Raw genomic sequence first — 18184 nt, forward strand, 5'->3', positions numbered from 1 at the left:
AGGAGACAACATAGTCCTATTGAATGCTTCAAGACTCCAGGATTTTTTTGAAGTATAAAATATTAATACTAATTATTACCATGATGGAAAGGGTTCATGATGGAAACTATGAGATTGTAAGAAGGAAGTCCCGAAAAGTTTATTAGTTCGTTCTTCACCAGTAAACTTACTATAATTATTCTAAAACCATTTAGCAATATTCGTTTTTCACATAACTTATAGGAAATTGTCTCACTGAGGTCAAGCACATGGGTTACAGAACAGAAGCATCAGTGGGGCATAGCACAGAATCAAGGACAGAAGAATCACCTAGGACACATGAGTATGATCATTAATAGAAGCATCACTGGGGAAACTTGAACAATATGAAGAACAGAAACATCACTAGAGAAACATATGCAATAATACTAATAGCAGAAGCATGTGCAAGACTTATGGACAAGGTTACAAAGAGAAGCATTAATAGGAATACATGGACTAGGATCGTGAACAGGACCAAAAGGGTCAAGAACAGGATAATACATGAGTCAAGAAGGGAAGAATAGCTGAAAACGCATGGACATAGATCAAGAATATTAGAATCACTGGGGAAACATGGACAAAATCAAGAACATTAAAATCACTTGTGGACAGGATGAAGAACAGAATAATCACTAGTGACATATTGGCAGGTTCAAAAACATAAACAGCACTGGGGACACATGGATTTGACCAAGAACAGAAGGATCACTAGGCACACATGGGCAGTATTAAGAACAGGATAGTTTGACACAGGAGCAGGATCAAGAACAGAAGCATGACTGGTGACACATTGGCAAGATAAAAAACTGAACCATCACTGGGGACACATGGACAGAATAAAAAACGGAAGAATCACTGGGAACACATGGACAGGATCAAGAACAGAAGAATTAATGGTGACATGTTGGCAAGAACCAAAACAGAACCATTACTGGGGACACATGTACATGATCACAAAGAGAAGCATCACTGGGGAGTCATTTACATGATCAAGAACAGAAAAGAAAAGTTTTACTGTGCACACATATACAGGATCAAGAATAAAACCATCACTAGGGACACATGGACAGGGGCAAAACAGAAGCATCACTGGAACACGAGCAGGATCAAGAACAGAAATATCACTAGGAATACATAGACAGGATCAAGAACAGGAACATCACTAGGACACATGGTCAGGATCAAGAACAGGAACATCACTGGGACACATGGTCAGGATCAAGAACAGGAACATGACCAGAACACATGGTCAGGATCAAGAACAGGAATATCACCTGGGTCATATAGGATTAATAAGAGAAGCATTACTGAGAATAGATGGATAGCCAATGGAGACCCATGGACAGGGCCAAGAACAGAAGCTTCACTGAGGAACATGACCAAGGTGAATGACAGATGCAACACCTGATAGAACAGCAGAGAGACATAGGCAATCCAGAAACTGTGCTGAATATAGCTATAATCTGAAAATATTTGCCTAATCCTAGATCAAACTACTTCATTCTTCAAACCCCCAACATATAACAGACATAATCAGTCAGACCAGGAGGCTATCTTGTGTGTAAGCCCTATGTGTACCCACCTAAACTAACAGATAGTGTTGAGTGAATCGAAGCATCCAAAGCGTTATTTGGTCTGAAGTTTAGGAAAACTTTGATTAGCAACGAAGGCAAATTTCCTTGCGCTTCGTGGTAAGGTATCAATTTTTCCTAAAATGGCAGCTGCAAAGTGGAAGTAAGAAGCCCGGGAACACAAGATTACCTATAATGCGCATGTAGCTATCCCCTATGATGTCACAGCCTTATAAAAGCCGCATCCCGCGCGGTCTCCACCATTGTTGTCTTATTTTATTTTTTGGCGGATCTGTGTTTTGCAGACCATAAAATACATACGGTCGTGTGCATGAGCCCTTACACATAGGATTTCCAGCTCTTTGGATGAGTTATAGTTTTATTAAAAGGGTCAGATATATTTATTATTGTCCAGCAGTGTGAATAAGAACAGTGAGATGATATTTGGTGGAGTGAACAGGACACCAGTATAGCCAGCTGTCTGCCCTACAGCACCATGTCCTGATGAGGCTGACAGGGAGCCTGTGACTCGTGAACTGACTAAACTAGAGGAACTACTGAACTAACCTGCTCCTAGAATGAATCCTGACAGTGTAGTTTAGGGATCAGCAACCTTCGGCACTCCAGCTGTTGTGAAACTACAACTCCCAGCATGCTCCTTTCACTTCTGTGATAGTTCAGAGAACAACTAAGCAAGTGTGCATGATGGGAGATGTAGCTTCACAACACCTGGGGTGCCGATGGTTGCTAACCCCTGCTCTAGTTTAATGAGATGTAGAACACTGAGCGCAGCAGCGCCCCCTATAGTAGTTCAGATCCACTCATGGCGAATGTATGAGAGAGCTGAAAAGCAGTGCAGCAGCGCCAACAGCATCTTCAGCACACAGGACGGTATTTTATCACAAAACAGGTGAGTTTTATGAACCTACTTACACACACTGTATACTCTCGCATGCACACAGAGGGGCTGAGTCTAAGCAGTATCATTTTTTGTTTTATTTCATTTGTATTTGCAGATCTATATTGTGTTTTTCTACTTTTCTAGAAGTAGGAACTATAAAGCAAGTGGTAGTGACAGTGAATAATCCTGCTGGAGCTGCTGTGTCCTCACCGTCTACTCCGCCCAGTTGCTTTAGTTCCTGGTGAACTAATCTTTCTCAGGAATGGGAACTAAATGAGCTGATTGTTCATGAACTACCCATCACTACTGTGAGCTGAGCATAGGGAGAAGTAACAAGCGCTCATGTGCTCAGGACAGTGTTGCTGCAAACTGTTAATAGGACAATATTGGAGAGTGCAGGGAGAGTACAGGGAGACTGCAGGGAGAGTACAGGGAGACTGCAGGGAGAGTGCAGGGAGACTGCAGGGAGAGTACAGGGAGACTGCAGGGAGAGTACAGGGAGACTGCAGGGAGAGTACAGGGAGACTGCAGGGAGACTGCAGGGAGAGTGCAGGGAGAGTGCAGGGAGAATACAGGGAGACTGCAGGGAGAGTACAGGGAGAGTGCAGGGAGACTGCAGGGAGACTGCAGGGAGAGTGCAGGGAGAGTGCAGGGAGAGTGCAGGGAGACTGCAGGGAGAGTACAGGGAGACTGCAGGGAGAGTGTATCACCGTGTGCATCACATTCATAGTTAATCCATTCTGGTAGGGATACAGATAGTGTGCGTCAGTATTAACGGCAGGTGTCATATAGTTCTGTGTACATCACTGGGCAGTACACGATCACTACTGTGAGCTGAGCATAGGGAGAAGTAACAAGCACTCATGTGCTAAGGACAGTGTTGCTGCAAACGGTTAATAGGGCAATATTGGAGAGTGCAGGGAGAGTACAGGGAGACTGCAGGGAGAGTACAGGGAGACTGCAGGGAGAGTGCAGGGAGACTTCAGGGAGAGTACAGGGAGACTGCAGGGAGAGTACAGGGAGACTGCAGGGAGAGTGCAGGGAGACTTCAGGGAGAGTACAGGGAGACTGCAGGGAGAGTACAGGGAGAGTGCAGGGAGAATACAGGGAGACTGCAGGGAGAGTACAGGGAGACGGCAGGGAGAGTGCAGGGAGACTGCAGGGAGAGTAAAGGGAGACTGCAGGGAGAGTACAGGGAGACTGCAGGGAGAGTACAGGGAGAGTGCAGGTAGAATACTGGGAGAGTGCAGGGAGACTGCAGGGAGAGTACAGGGATACAGCAGGGAGAGTGCAGGGAGACTGCAGGGAGAGTGCAGGGAGAGTACAGGGAGACTGCAGGGAGAGTGTATCACCGTGTGCATCACATTCATAGTTAATCCATTCTGGTAGGGATACAGATAGTGTGCTTCAGTATTAACAGCAGGTGTCATATATTTCTGTGTACATCACTGGGCAGTATACTGACATTCAGAGTTAATCCGTTATTTTAGTGTTACAGTTAGGGTCCATTCACACATCCGTAGTGCATTGCAGATCTGTAATACACCCGGCCGGCACCCCCATAGAAATGCCTATTCTTGTCTGCAATCGCGCGGAATGGGTGCGGACAACACTTGCAGACGTGTGAATGGAGTCTTAGTGTGCCTCAGTGTTAAAGGCAGGTGCCATATATCGCCGTGTGCATTGCTGCTGCTGACACCCTCCCTACTGTGTCATGGGGCCACTAATGTCACTGTTACTGCTGGGTATGGAGCGGGCTCACTGCAGCAGCGCGCTCCATACATTCCCTCAGCCAACGTGACGTATGGGTATACCTGATTTATAGCGATTAGTGACTTGAACTGAAGTTTTTTCCCGAATTTACTTTGTCACCAGTTAAGTGAGAAATTATTTCAGGCAATCATTTGTGAGCTGGGTCTAGGCGGCTTCACCATCCTGAAATAAATCTACTAGTAGATATTATAAGGATTAAAGTGTCCATTTCAGCTGAATTAAAACTTGTCAAATCAATGCTCCTATTTCACTCCTGAGTGAGTCAGCGCTGGCCGCGATAATGCCGGATATAGGGAATCTTTCTCCTTCCTAATCACTTTTTGTTTGTCTTTCTAGGCATACTGGGGGTCATTTATCAAACTGGTGTAAAAGTAGAACTGACTTAGTTGCTTATAGCAACCAGATTCCACCGTTTATTTTTGGCAGCTCCTTTGTAAAATTAAAGGTGAAATCTGATTGGTTGCTATGGGCAACTGAACTAATTCTACTTTACACCAGTTTGATAAATGACCACTATAGAGTAGTAATTATTTTTTTACACCAACAGACTACAGTGCTTAAAGTGACACTCCACCTACAGTAGGATGTAATTTACTTCAGTTTCCTTTTATGAATTATTTTAATTTTTGCTTTTTGCCTTCCAGAGATCATACATTTCCTGTATGAGTTTTTTTTTTTTTTTGCTTTGTTTTTTTGCAGGATGAGTTTTACATGTTCCAGTGCATTTATGTTAGTGTTTAATTTACATTAATTTTTATATTGGCAAAATTTAGTTTTTATTATGTTTTGATGCTAAAAAATTTATAGTCCAGGTTGGTATGGCTGTGACAATATAAAATATTTGTACATTATATTAGGGTCTTGGACTTATATTTTATAAAATGTGTTTTCGTTTTTGTGTTTTAATGCCTATTGTTTAACATTACTTTTTTATTCATTTTACCTTTTTTTTTTTTTACATGTCAGGGGAATTTAATTTGTAAGTAAAAAATTTTTACTATAATGTACTGCCATATAACTTTACTCGTACAAAAGCAGTTGTTAGTTGAGCAGCCGCGATGCGGGCGGGTTGTCGCCATCCTGTGGTGAAGAACCTTGCAGCAAATTAGCCGGTAGCTGCCTTTCATGTAATAATGCACTGCACTGTATAGTCCTTCTTCATTGTTAATGGCCACGTGGCACCTTTAACCAGAGGCTGTTGCTGGTATGGGGTTCGGCTGGTTAGTTGGGGGCACAATATGCATATTACTGCTGTTCTGGCCTGAAATCTCCTGCAGGTTATTTGACAGTAAACCCAGAATATTAATCAGCTCTTGCATACCCACTTCTCCAACCCCAGCGCTCTCCTGCCCTACAGGTGGGAGCCCTTCTTCTGTCATCTGCTTTTCCTCCTTTTCCACATAATCTAATATGGATGAGAATATGTCATCAGGAACATCCAGCTCCTCCGCTCTCTGGATCTTGCTGACTTTTCTAGGACATGGAGACCAAGAAGGATGATTTGGAAGAAGTAAATCCAGCAAAGATGAGGATGGACATCATTAAAACCTGGCCCCCTTTAGGGGTGCAGACTGGATGGTATTGGTTGGCACGCCAGCACTGGAATAATAAAGGCTTCTATCTGCTTGGTATTGAATTACGCTTATGGCTGATGTAGGAATAAGTAAATGTAGGGATAAATAAATAGAACTGACGCAGAATAAGTCTCCCTGTACTCTCCCTGCAGACTCCCTACAACCTTCCTCTCTAATATTCTTCTATTAATCATTTTTAGCAACACTGTCCCTAGCGTATCAGCTCTCGCCATATCTCTCCCAGGACAATGGTGGAGACTGTGCGGGATGAGGGTTTTATAGGGCTGTGATGTCATAGGGGATGCCTATCTGCGGATTGGCTGGCTGCACAGAATTATGGATAATCTCACATTCCCGGGCTTCTTACTTTCATTTTGTAATATGCACAGTCACTATTTTAGGAAAAACTGATTTGTTACAACGAAGCGTGAGGAAATTCTGATTAATTGCTAAGTTTTTGTAAACTCAGACCGAATTCCGCTTTGCTTCGCTCAACACTATTGATAAACTATAGGATAGGTCATTAGTAGTGTTGATCCCAAATATTCGAATCGCTAATTTTTATCGCAAATATGGCCACTTCGAGAATTTGCAAAGATGTAGAATATAGTGCTATATATTCGTATTCGTGAATATTCTAGATTCTTTTCATCTGAACCCATGATCCCTCCCTGCTTCTTGCTTGTGGGCCAATGAGAAGGCGACAATGTCTGTGTCTGAGCTTAGCAACATCCCTAGCAACCAATAGGAAAGTGGCCTACCCTTTACTATATAAGAACCCCCCCAGCAGCCATTTTTTGCAGTTTTTTGCAGTTTTGAGAGAGAGAGAGAGCAGTGTCATTGCTGTGCTCTGTGCTTTGCTGTGTCATTACATTAGATAGTTAGTTAGCTTATATATATATAATACAGATAGTTAGTAGGAGATAGTCTGTGCAGGTTATATCCTGATATAGTGGAGCTGATAGGTTCCAGTGCAGGGTGTTAGGTAGTGTGATAGGGATTACTGTTTCTCTGCTGGCCATACATACATGCTACAGACATAGTGCTGTGATGTCACAACAATACTTAGTGCACCAATCAGTAATATGTAGTCAGACCTGCTAAATGTGAAGTTGCATGTATTGCGCAAAACTATGCGCACCACTAATTGCCGATTTGCGCAATCGCAAATATATTGGAGCACTCTATCTGCATATAAAGCTATTGTAATGTTCTGCCGTGCCAACCAATTTCTCCAGTCTCAGGAAACTTCTAGCAGCTTGAAAAATGTAGCAACAGTGACCCACGACTGTATTGCGCCCACAATGCGCACATATTATATTGCCAATTTTCGCAATCAAGAAAATAATTGCAAATTCTCGAATAACTCAAAGGAAGCTGTAAAACCTGCAAGCATTGAGCTCCAACTAGTGACTGCTACAGCGAAAGAAAGAAAGAAGCTAAGTGCCCTAATGTCTGTCACCACGAGCCTGTTGGCAGTTACGTGGTCTGTGTCTCTGGTTGTTGCACCACTGATCTAAGCTACTTCCCACCTCTTTCTGTTGGGGAAACATTACTGTCCAAGCAGATTCATATGACAAAAGTATCTCATGCATTGCTACTGTTAATACAGCTTTGTGTAGATGTCTCCTGTTAGTAATGACCCCGAGTTGAAAAGATTGAAGAAGTGAACTTTTTCCTTGTGTCTTCGATATGCACCACTGCACCTCGATGGCCTGCCGGAGCACACTCCTGGGAGCACACCCATGGCTTCTTTTCAGAGTTCACTTAGAACACTTAAGGTCTGTTCAGGGATGCGGAAAAAAGGAACAAATGTTAAGAGGTGCACAAACCAAAAGCATATACCAAACATTAGCATAACGCAAGATTTTTAATCTCGGAAAACTATGGCAAGGACTCATGAGGGATCACATTCTGGTGGGAATCCATTATCTTTATATCCATAAATCTTCACTTAAAGGGATTCACTGGTAAACCAGCCATAATATCTTGTAGCACTAGTTCAGCTGAACGTAATGATACCTTTCACGTAGCAATCAGTTGCTTTTAATCCATATTCAACTGAGCAGATAAGTGCATGGCGGACGAACCCTAGCCACTCTGTCCACCCTTGCTCCTCCTGGTTCCTCTTGCAGCCCCTCTTTTTGAATGTGCAGGAACTTAATAATAAAAAAATCTATCAACTACAAACTGTGCCGTCTTTGTAAAGACTAATAGCAACATTGTGTTTGGTGACCGTATAGGTTGGGAGGACAAGCTCCTAATGCCTGATGAGTGCAGGTCCCTTAATTTTCATTTACTGATGCACTAAGACCAGTCTGCCTGTAGAATCCAATGAAGAGATAGACAGCGTGACACAAACAGCGCTTAGGTCTTTTTATATCTCCCAGGAATGTAGATGGGGAAACTTGTGGGACATGAGGCAGAGGTGGGCACATATTTAAAGAGGACCTTCCAACTGTCTGTAGTATATTAAGCGTATGGCACTGTAATATGAATGTTTTTGTAGACATCAGATTTATGGGATTGGGTTGATATTACAGATAAACTAGTGAGGTGCATGTGCCATTTTGTTTGAACCCTGCTCAGTCGGAATGTTTATATTGTAACGCATTTTGGCAGCCAGCTGTATTCTGTCAGGAAGATAACAGTTAACATATTAATTGTGTGAGAAATGTAAAAGGTAATTTGTTTACAGGTACAATACACTCAATTGGAGATACCTGGAAAATCCCACTGATGGCAGAGGTTGGCTTGTTGTCTCGCAATGTCCAAATTGATACCGACACACCCTGTTCGGGTAGAATTATGGTTGGCCAATATACAAATGTTCTTGGGGAAGAATACTTGGGTATGTGAAGAGCTACTTTCCTACAGTATGTAAAGTTTTTGCTTTTTTTTTTTGCATTCTTGCATGTTCATTCTACTGAGCTCCAAAATAATAAACTACTTTATTCATAAAAATATATATATATATATATATATATATATATACATTTAAAATAGATAAATATGTTTTTTATTTATTTAAAGAGGACCTTTCATCAGAATTAAACTTCGAAATTAACTATACAGGCGTGTAGAGCGGCGCCCAGGGACCCCCCTGCACTTACTGGTATACCTGGGCGCCGCTCCGTTCTCCGGTAATTGCCTCCGGTATCTTTACAGTTAGGCTCCACCCAGGGAAACTGCCGGCGCCTCCTTCTCCAATGCTGCAGCGCTGGCCAATCACAGCGCTCAGCTCATAGCCTGAGAGAGAGCTGAGCGCTGTGATTGGCCAGCGCTGCAGCATGGGAGAAGGAGGCGCCGGCTGGTTCCCCTGGGTGGAGCCTAACTATGAAGATACCGGAGGCAATTACCGGAGAACGGAGCGGCGCCCAGGTATACCAGTAAGTGCAGGGGGGTCCCTGGGCGCCGCTCTACACGCCTGTATAGTTAATTTAGAAGTTTAATTCTGATGAAAGGTCCTCTTTAAATATCATAAAAAGAAAAAAAATAGCAAAACCAAAATTAAAATAGTAAGAAACATGTCACCACACAATGAGCAGACATTAGCAATGCTTCGAGGAAAAATACAGCTGTACATACGTTGTCCAATGAAGCATGCACATTTTTTTATTCTGCTGAGAATTCATACAAAAGGCAAATGGTTTTTATTGAGAAGATCCAAGAAGTTGGAAGTCTTTTCGGCAAAGAACTCTGGAGAAAAATTAGCAAAATAGCTTTATTTCATAAGCCAGAAAATGGACAGTATTTTTCCATAATTCTCCTTCTGGATTGGCGGATTGCGATGGTATGTATATAGCCTCACAAAATCATAGGAATTCATCAGCTAGTAGTAGACTCAAAAAGTGGTTTTCACACCAGGAAAACCCCTTTTTAAAATGAAAACTGTAATCAGCTGACTACCATTAGTCTGATCTTTGAAACCCCCAAAGATCAGCTTTGATCAGCTACAATCAAATCCCCACTATTATGATCAAATGAATGAGTTGGTGACTTTCCTCACAAAATCAATGTGCTTATGTTCTATTACCACTTCGGAGTGATCTGATTTGTTAATGAATGTATTTTTTCTCTGCTTTGTTTCCATAATTTACAAAATTTGTAGACCATAACTATGACTTTTTTATTTCAGGGTCTCTTGAACTTTCAAACACTGAAATTTCTAATTTTGGATCCTCATTGTTCCCATCAATAAACTTTAATAACACATCACAAAGTTCTTTGATTTCTTCTTCAAGCATTCACCACAGCTGTGGAGGGGGTATAAGAGCTACCAACAGCACAAACATTTTGCTACATGCCAATGTATTTTATGACAGCTTTGGACATGGGATTTACCTTGATGGTGGGAGCCATATTCTTACTGATAACCTTCTCATCTTAATGAAGCAACCTGAAACCCAAGCGGAATGGGTAACCGGTGTGAAGATCAATCCATCAAGCCACGTTTTCTTGTCTGGTAATTCAGTGGCAGGATCTGAACGTATTGCATTTCACATACAAGGCCAAAGGTGTCATTTTGGAGAAAAGTCTTGGCTGGACAATGTGGCTCATTCAAGCCTTCATGGAATTCATATCTACTGGGAGGACGGCCTTAAGAATTGTACAAAAATATCTGGATTCTTGTCCTATAAGAACTATGATTATGGCCTTTTCTTTCATGTGGAAGGCAGTGCTGTGGTGGACAGTATAGCGCTTGTAGACAACAGAGTTGGCCTTTTACCAATTGTTTCCCAAGTATCTGTGTATCCTTCCTTAAAGCAATACATCTCAATCAAAAACTCTGTCATAGTTGCGACAAGCCCAGCATTTGACTGCCTACGGGACAGAATTAACCCAATTTCTGCCAATGTCACACTAAGGGACCGAGCCCCATCTTCACCTTACAAAGGGAGAGTGGGCATTCATTGGCCCATGTTTACCTCAAGACCTAGGCATTGGCCAGAGTACCCATGGCACATGCTAGCAGTTGATGGAGCCATCTCTGGTATAATGAAATTGCAAGGTCAGTTAAGTATTACAAGTGAACATCCTACTTGATGTTATTTCATCATATGGACATATAAATATCTTAGTACATGCTAATGGCCTGGTGAGGACATTGGCACAGATTTAATAATGTGTTTAATCTATACCTAGAATCTTTCTAAAATAATGACACGAGTTGACTCAACTAGGGTTTCTCAGCTTTCCTTGACTCACTTGGAAAGGGGTTATGGATTAATGAGAACAGGTGTGTTTTCACAGAACATTCTTCCAAAATATTTTAGCATCAAATTAGGTCCATGAAACCTACAGTGCGTTATTCGGAGCCTATCTCTTTCTCACATTTTATGTTGGAAAAAAAGAATGTTTTCCCCTATCAATCTGCACTCAGTACCTCATAATGAGAAAGTGAGAATATTAGAAATCTTTGCTGATTTATTGAAAAGGAAAAACTAAAATCTTGCATTGACATAAGTATTCAGACCCTTTACTCAGAACTTAGATGAAGTATCTTTGGCAGTGATTACAGCCTCCAGTCTTCTTCGGTATGGTGTCACAAAGGCTCTTCTGCCATTCTTCTCTGCATATCCTCTCAAGCTCTGTCAGGTTGGATGGGGGCCATCAGCGGATAGCCATTTTTTGAGGTCCAGAGTACACTTATTCAGGTTTTCATTAAGAATATCTCTGTATTTTGTTCCATTCAGCCTTCCCTCAACCCTGACCAGTCTCCCTGTCCCAGCTGCTGCAAATCACCCTCATAGCATTATGCTGCCACCATCATGCTTCAATGTAAGGGTGGTATCGGGCAGGTGATGAACAGTGCCTGGTTTCTTCCAATCATGACACTTAGAATTGAGGCCAAAAAGTTCTATCTTGTTTCTCACAGTCGGAAAGGCCTTTTTTTGCAAACTCCAAACACTTTCATGTGTCTTTTACTGAGGAGATGCTTCTTTCTGGCCACCAGTTTAGTGGTGTGCTGCAGTAATGGTTGACCTAATGGAGGTTACTTCCTTCTGCACAAAGAATCTTTGGAGCTCAGCCACAGTGACCATTGGGTTCTTGGTCACCTCTCTTATCAAGACCCTTCTCCCCCGATTACTTCGTTTGGTGGGGCAGTCAGCTCTAGAAAGAGTCCCAGTTGTTCTAAACCTCTTCCATGTAAGAAAGCGAAGTCCACTGTGCTCTTGGGAACTTTCATTGCAGCAGAAATTTTTTGTACCCTTCTTCATATCTGTGCCCCCACACAATCCTGTCTCTGAGCTCTATATGCAGTTCTTTCCTTCCTTATGGCTTGGTTTTTGCTCTGATATGCTTTGTCAGCTAAATTTCCAGTGTCATAGTGAAGGGTCTGAATATGTTTGTCCATGCTATATTTTAGTTTTTCCTTTTTAATACATTTTCAAAATGTTCTAAAATTCTGTCTTCTCCTTCTCAGTAAGGAGTATTGAGTGCAGAATGATGGAGGAAAACTTGATTTTTTCATTATTTTTTTACTTGCAAGGCTGATAATGAAATTTGAAAAAAGTGTCTAAAGACTATTTAAATGCATTGTACATAGTATATTTCAGTTTTTTTTCTTCTTTTTAACCAGTTAATGTACCTTGACATATTAGTACATCAGGAGTCTGGTAGTGAGGCACCATAGAGTTATACAGACCTAGTCGACCATTGCAGTTTTCGGGATCTGGGAAAACTCAATCCTGGCAGGATGTTTAGTGCCATGATGAAACCTATGAAAAGTATCTCTTTTTCCAAAGAGAAAATAAAGCTGAGCTTCTAATATCACCAGGTGGTACCAGGTACATTTGGGGTCTTTAGAGGCTCAGCTTTCTTTTCTTTTTGGAAAGAGAGCTAATTTGCATACCCTTTTTCCCCCCCAAAAACACTGCTTGGTCCGTAAGATCATTTAAGTCTATTAGGCACTCTCCATAAGGAGAAATAATACCCCCCTCCTCCCTGGCAGAATGATCAAACCTAATCATGGTAGTGTACAAGGGATGGGTAAGGTGGACCCTATAGGAACAGCCTAGGACCACATGAAAGGCTAAATCATGTTAAGTCGTGCCAGTTGCATTTTTAATAAAGTACATTTTATAAATCACACATAAAGTAATACAACCCCCACATATCTGGTATCGTCATAACTATCACTGCTTGTACTATAAATATAAGCGCTTATTGTAGGACAGTAATGAACAATAACAAAAAAATATTTTAAAAAGAATGGAAGAATGGTACGGTTTTTATCCCCGATAAATTAACTTTAAGGGGGTTTCCGAGATCTTTTTTTTGCTGATAGCTTATCCTCTGGATAGTTCAACAGTATCTGATCGGTGGGGGTCTGAAACCTGGGACCCCAGCCGATCAGCTGTTTGAGAAGGCAGCAGCGTCAACAATGCCTTCTCTCTGGTTCAATTGACTGCGGCCAAGCGCGTTACCAAGCACAACCGCTATACAATGTACGGCGCTGTGCTTAGTAAGCTGCAAGAAGCCTTTTCAAAACAGCTGATTGATGGGGGGTCCCGGGTGTCGGACCCCCGCCAATTAAATATTGATGACCTATCCAGAGGATAGATTATCAGTAAAAAAAAATCTCGGAAAACCCTTTAAATAATTTTTTTTAAAATATTAACCCTGGAATCCAAATAGTGGTGGTAGAAAAGTCTGGTGTACATTAGCTGGTGTGGACTGATTGGCAGTCCCACTATTCTAATGACAGTTTCTTCCATATGAGAGCCATGATGGTGGCGATCAACTGTGTGCCACTTGACCAGCTCCTAACACATGTGGCAAGAAGCTGAGTTTCCTGGGGAAGCCGCGGCCACCACAACAGTGACCACTACAGGGGAAATGTACTATGCAGTAGCATGCCTAAGGTGTTTGGCACCCGGGGCAGGTCCTTTCTCTGGCACCTCCCAAATTGTGACCCCTCACAGTAGTAATGCCCTCATTTTACAACCTTCACGGTAGTTATGTTCAGATATGTGCACCCTAATAATATCCACATTGTGTCCCCTCATGTTAGTTATGCCCACACTGTCCCCTCACAGTATTTATGCCCTCATTGTACAACTTTCACAGTAGTTATGCCCACATTGTACCCCTTCAAAGTACTTATCCCTTCATTGTGCCCTCTTCACAGTAGTTATGCCCTCATTGTGCCCCCCTCACAGTAATTATGCCCTCATTGTGCCACCTTCACAGTAGTTATGCCCTCTCTGTGCCCCTTTCATGGTAGTTATGCCCTCACTGTGCCCCCATAACAGTTATGCCCCTTCACAGTACTAATGCATTCTGTGCTTCCTTCACAGTAGTAATGCCCTCTGGGCCCCTTCACAGTAGTAATGTCCTCTGTGCCCCCTTCACAGCAGTAATACCCTATATGACCATTCACAGTAGTAATGCCATCTGTGCCCATTTACAGTAACAATGCCCTCTGTGCCCCTTTACAGTAGTAATGTCCTCTCTCTGCCCTCATAACAGTTATGCCCCTTCACAGTAGTAATGCCCTCTTTGCCCCCTTCACAGTATTAATTCCATCTCACTGCCCCATAACAGTTATGCCCACTCCCTGCCTAATAACAGTCATGCCCCTTGACAGGAGTAATTCCCTCTGTGCCCCCTTTACAGTGGTAATGCCCTTTGTGCCCCCTTCACAGTAGTAATGCCCTCTGTGCCCTCTTCACAGTAGTAGTGCCCTCTGTGCCCCTTCACAGTAGTAATGCCCTCTGTGCCCCATAACAGTTATGCCCCTTGATAGAAGTAATGCCCTCTCTGTGCCCCCATAACAGTTATGCCCCTTCACAGTAGTAATGCATTCTCTGTCCCTTACAGTAGCAATGTCCTCTCTGTGCCCCATAACAGATATGCCCCTTTACAGGAGTAATACCCTCTGTGCCCCTTCACAGTAGTAATGCCCTCTGTGCCCCTTCACAGTAGTAATGCCCTCTGTGTCTTTTACAGTAGTAATGTCCTCTCTGTGCCCCATAACAGATATACCCCTTTACAGTAGTAATTCACTCTGTGCCCCCTTCACAGTAGTAATGCCCCTGTGCCGCCTTCACAGTAGTAATGCCATCTGTGCCACCTTCACAGTAGTAATGCCCTCTGTGCCCCCTTCACAGTAGTAATGCCCTTTGTGCCCCTTCACAATAGTAATGTCCTCTGGGCTCCCTTCAGAGTAGTAAGCCCTCTGTGCCACCTCAATGTTAATAAAATAAACTTTAAAAAAAAAACAGTAACTACTCACCTTGTCCCGTTACTGAGGCACAGATCGTGCTGCAGCACTATGGGAGGAACAAATGCAGATTCCATGAATACAGGCTCCTCCCACACAGGCCAGCAGTGCGAACTGTGCCTGCAAGGTTGAATGGTGAAACAGGGAGAAGAAGACTTCCTGCTTCTTCATTCAGTGCACCAGCCTGAAGAAGAGAAAGCGCTCGGGGAGCTGAGCAGTCAGTGAGTGACAGGACTGCAGCTCCCGACGCTCAAGCAATGAGTGCTTCCAACTGTATTGATGGAAGCGCTCATAGTTTCTGGCACCCCCCTGAGAGTTGGCACTTGGGGTGGAGAACCCCCTCTCCTCCTCAGCCCCCCTTGGTATGGCACTGGTACTATGACATGGTGGCCTTTCATTTGAGCACACCAAAGCAGATGACGTTCTGAAACAGCCGGTTTCTGTTTTGGCTTATAGAAGGGCCTCCCAAGTGGCCATGTCCGTAAGTCCCAATAAGGCATATGGAGAGGGGTTGTCTTTATGAGTTAACTCTTTAAAGGATATTTCAGAGAGTTCAACCATTGATTTATTTTTTTTACCCACCAGATGTTACATTTTCTGGATTTAAGAAAAGCTGCTACAGTGATGATATTGACACTTGCATTATGTCTAATCCTGGAAACATGGCCATAACCTGCCCAATCACAGCCAAGAGGATTAAGATGTCTGACATAAGACCTGACTACATCTTCTACTTCCATCCGCCTGACAGGTATCATAGAAATCATGTGCATTATTAACATGGTCCCCAGAGAACCTATTATGCCCCCTTAAACCTATGACTACTCCAGTACTACAGTGGTGCCCAATGCCCATTGCACCCTCCTTCGACTTTGAAAACAAATGAAATTACTCTTAAGAACTATCTATAACATTAACTTTTAAGTGAGCGAAATTAAAATTTTACTGACAATTAGGATGAAAGAAAATGTCTGCCACGCACAACATGACTTTCAAAAGAGTTTCCATCTTTTCATTTGGACCTTTTCCTTATTCCCTGTGACTACTTTCATTACAATTTTCTACATTTTATGCTCCATTTTTCCATCGTGGTGATTAAATCACAGATATAACCAGATGAATTTGTCACTGAACTGTGTCTTTTGTGTACCCTGCTATCACCTCTGATCAGAAAACAAAAGACTCTACCAGAAACGTACATGGTCGGCTAGGGGCATATTTCAATGGGAAGCCACTGCCAGATCTCCTACACTATCTGCTATAGAAAAAAAAGATCAAAGATGTTGAAGTTCAACATATCCTCATGATTCTTTTCTAAAAATTCACCATCTGGGGAGCTTCAAGAGGTCCCCTTATACAGTAGCTCCTTGACCAATCTCACTGAAATTTACAGTTTCGACTGAGTTTTATCTAATGTGTATGGACATCTTTAGGCTCTAGACCCCAAGTTATCTTTTACCAATCCATTCATGGTACAGAAGGTCCACAACATACCTAGAAAAACATAAGCATATTGGAATTTCTGTAGGAGATCTCAAATATCAACATAATGACGTAGACATTGAGGTCTGGTTAAAGAAGCATTTTGGTTTGAGCAGTTTATTATTTATACATATGCCTCTACAGAATAGAAGGGCATACATTGAGAAGAAAATGCTACATAGTCGAAATTGAGCCCATCTTCTCTTATAAACCCTTGATTATCTCAACTATTATTTCTGCACGTGTTAGTTGAAGGTGCCAAATTACTGTTCTCCAAAACACCCAAAGATTGGTAATTGGTGCCCCATGAACCTCAGGGTCTGCTCCAATAGCAAGTACACCCATATAGGAGATTGGTAGTGCAAAGCTCTGATAACCATAGGGTTTGAAATATGGTATATGAGTGTGCTGGGTCTCATAATGGTACATTGTCCAAGGAGTAATAGCAGTTTGTGTAACTTCCCATCAAAGGAAAAACGTCTACTAATGCAGTAATTACATGCTCTTCTCATTACATGGCAGAACCACAGGTTGCCCGTTATCCACTGAATGTTCTGGTGCACAAGTCGCCCTATTCAAAGATCTGGATGGCAGTTTTCTGGGTCTTGGCCCTCCAACCTCAGTCTTCTCCAAGTCAGAACTTGATGCTGTATATCCCTGTTACAATGTCGGTAAGTAAATACTCTTAGGTACATCTATTGACAGATGACCATAAAAAGGAAATATCTAGAGAGAGAACCCCAACAATTCATACATGACTTTGACATAAAATGCATATGTTAATAGGTCTATGTCTGCATGGTATTATCAGTATTCTTATCTTACCAATGCCAACCTTTTAAAATAAGTTTGAGGAGACTTTTGAACTTCACTCTTCTTAGGGTTCATCTATAATTACCCCTTGGGTGACATTTTACTTAGGCGAGAGATTTCATATCCTATGACAAAGAACCCAAAAAAAATAAAAAAATGATGGGCTTGTCATGACTCTATCATCTCTTTTTGGTTGGAGTCATAACGGTATGTCAACATTGGCACCAGACCCATGCACTGATGACTTTATATATATTCTTATACTCTGAGATTCAACATACTCGAATTAATGCTCATCTGGTATTAGCCTCCTATGATCCATGTAGAGAACAGTAGGTCTAACGTTGATTGTTGATATCAATGCCACCAGCAACCACTAGATTAGGCCAACATCTGTGGACTAATCATTGCCATCATTGCTTTTTCAACTGCATTGCCATGATCATTATGTCCAGTGGTTGTGGTTCTCACACCAGTGGAGTCAGGACATCAGTAGAGGAGTTAACTTAGACACCATTACTTGGAAGAATTGGGTCCACTATGCCGAGAAACATTGAAGATGGCTCATGGGTAAGTATCTTCCAAGAGTATTTTTACTGTCCTGACATTCAGTATGTGGTTTGCAACATACGGCATACCCCCTCCTGGTACGTCTGTATTTCAGGTTGCTATTTCATCCTGCATTTCCTGGCTTCCTTGCAGAAATTCATCGCTTTTCTTGTCTGTAGCTGTAAGAACTTCAAACAGCATTATTGGGATCTTTCTTTTTTTTTTTATTCTATCCTGAGCGTCTCTATTCTTCAGGACTGACAGGACGTCG

The 18184-nt window shown here is 42.2% G+C and overlaps 1 protein-coding gene across 1 annotated transcript in view; it reads left to right on the forward strand.

The window, feature by feature from the left end:
• LOC122922917 (fibrocystin-like) overlaps positions 1 to 17222 on the forward strand; it is a gene marked incomplete at its 3' end in the record, with an annotated part of 234407 nt that extends 217185 nt beyond the window's left edge. Inside the window, exons 22-25 of the mRNA XM_044273686.1 lie at positions 8539 to 8691; positions 9979 to 10851; positions 15655 to 15820; positions 17074 to 17222. Coding sequence (XP_044129621.1) covers positions 8539 to 8691; positions 9979 to 10851; positions 15655 to 15820; positions 17074 to 17222 — 1341 coding nt within the window. The remainder of the gene's footprint in view (positions 1 to 8538; positions 8692 to 9978; positions 10852 to 15654; positions 15821 to 17073) is intronic.
• Positions 17223 to 18184: the final 962 nt, after the last annotated feature.

This window comes from Bufo gargarizans, unplaced genomic scaffold, assembly GCF_014858855.1.
Source record: "Bufo gargarizans isolate SCDJY-AF-19 unplaced genomic scaffold, ASM1485885v1 original_scaffold_1056_pilon, whole genome shotgun sequence".
NCBI classification, from domain to species: domain Eukaryota; kingdom Metazoa; phylum Chordata; class Amphibia; order Anura; family Bufonidae; genus Bufo; species Bufo gargarizans.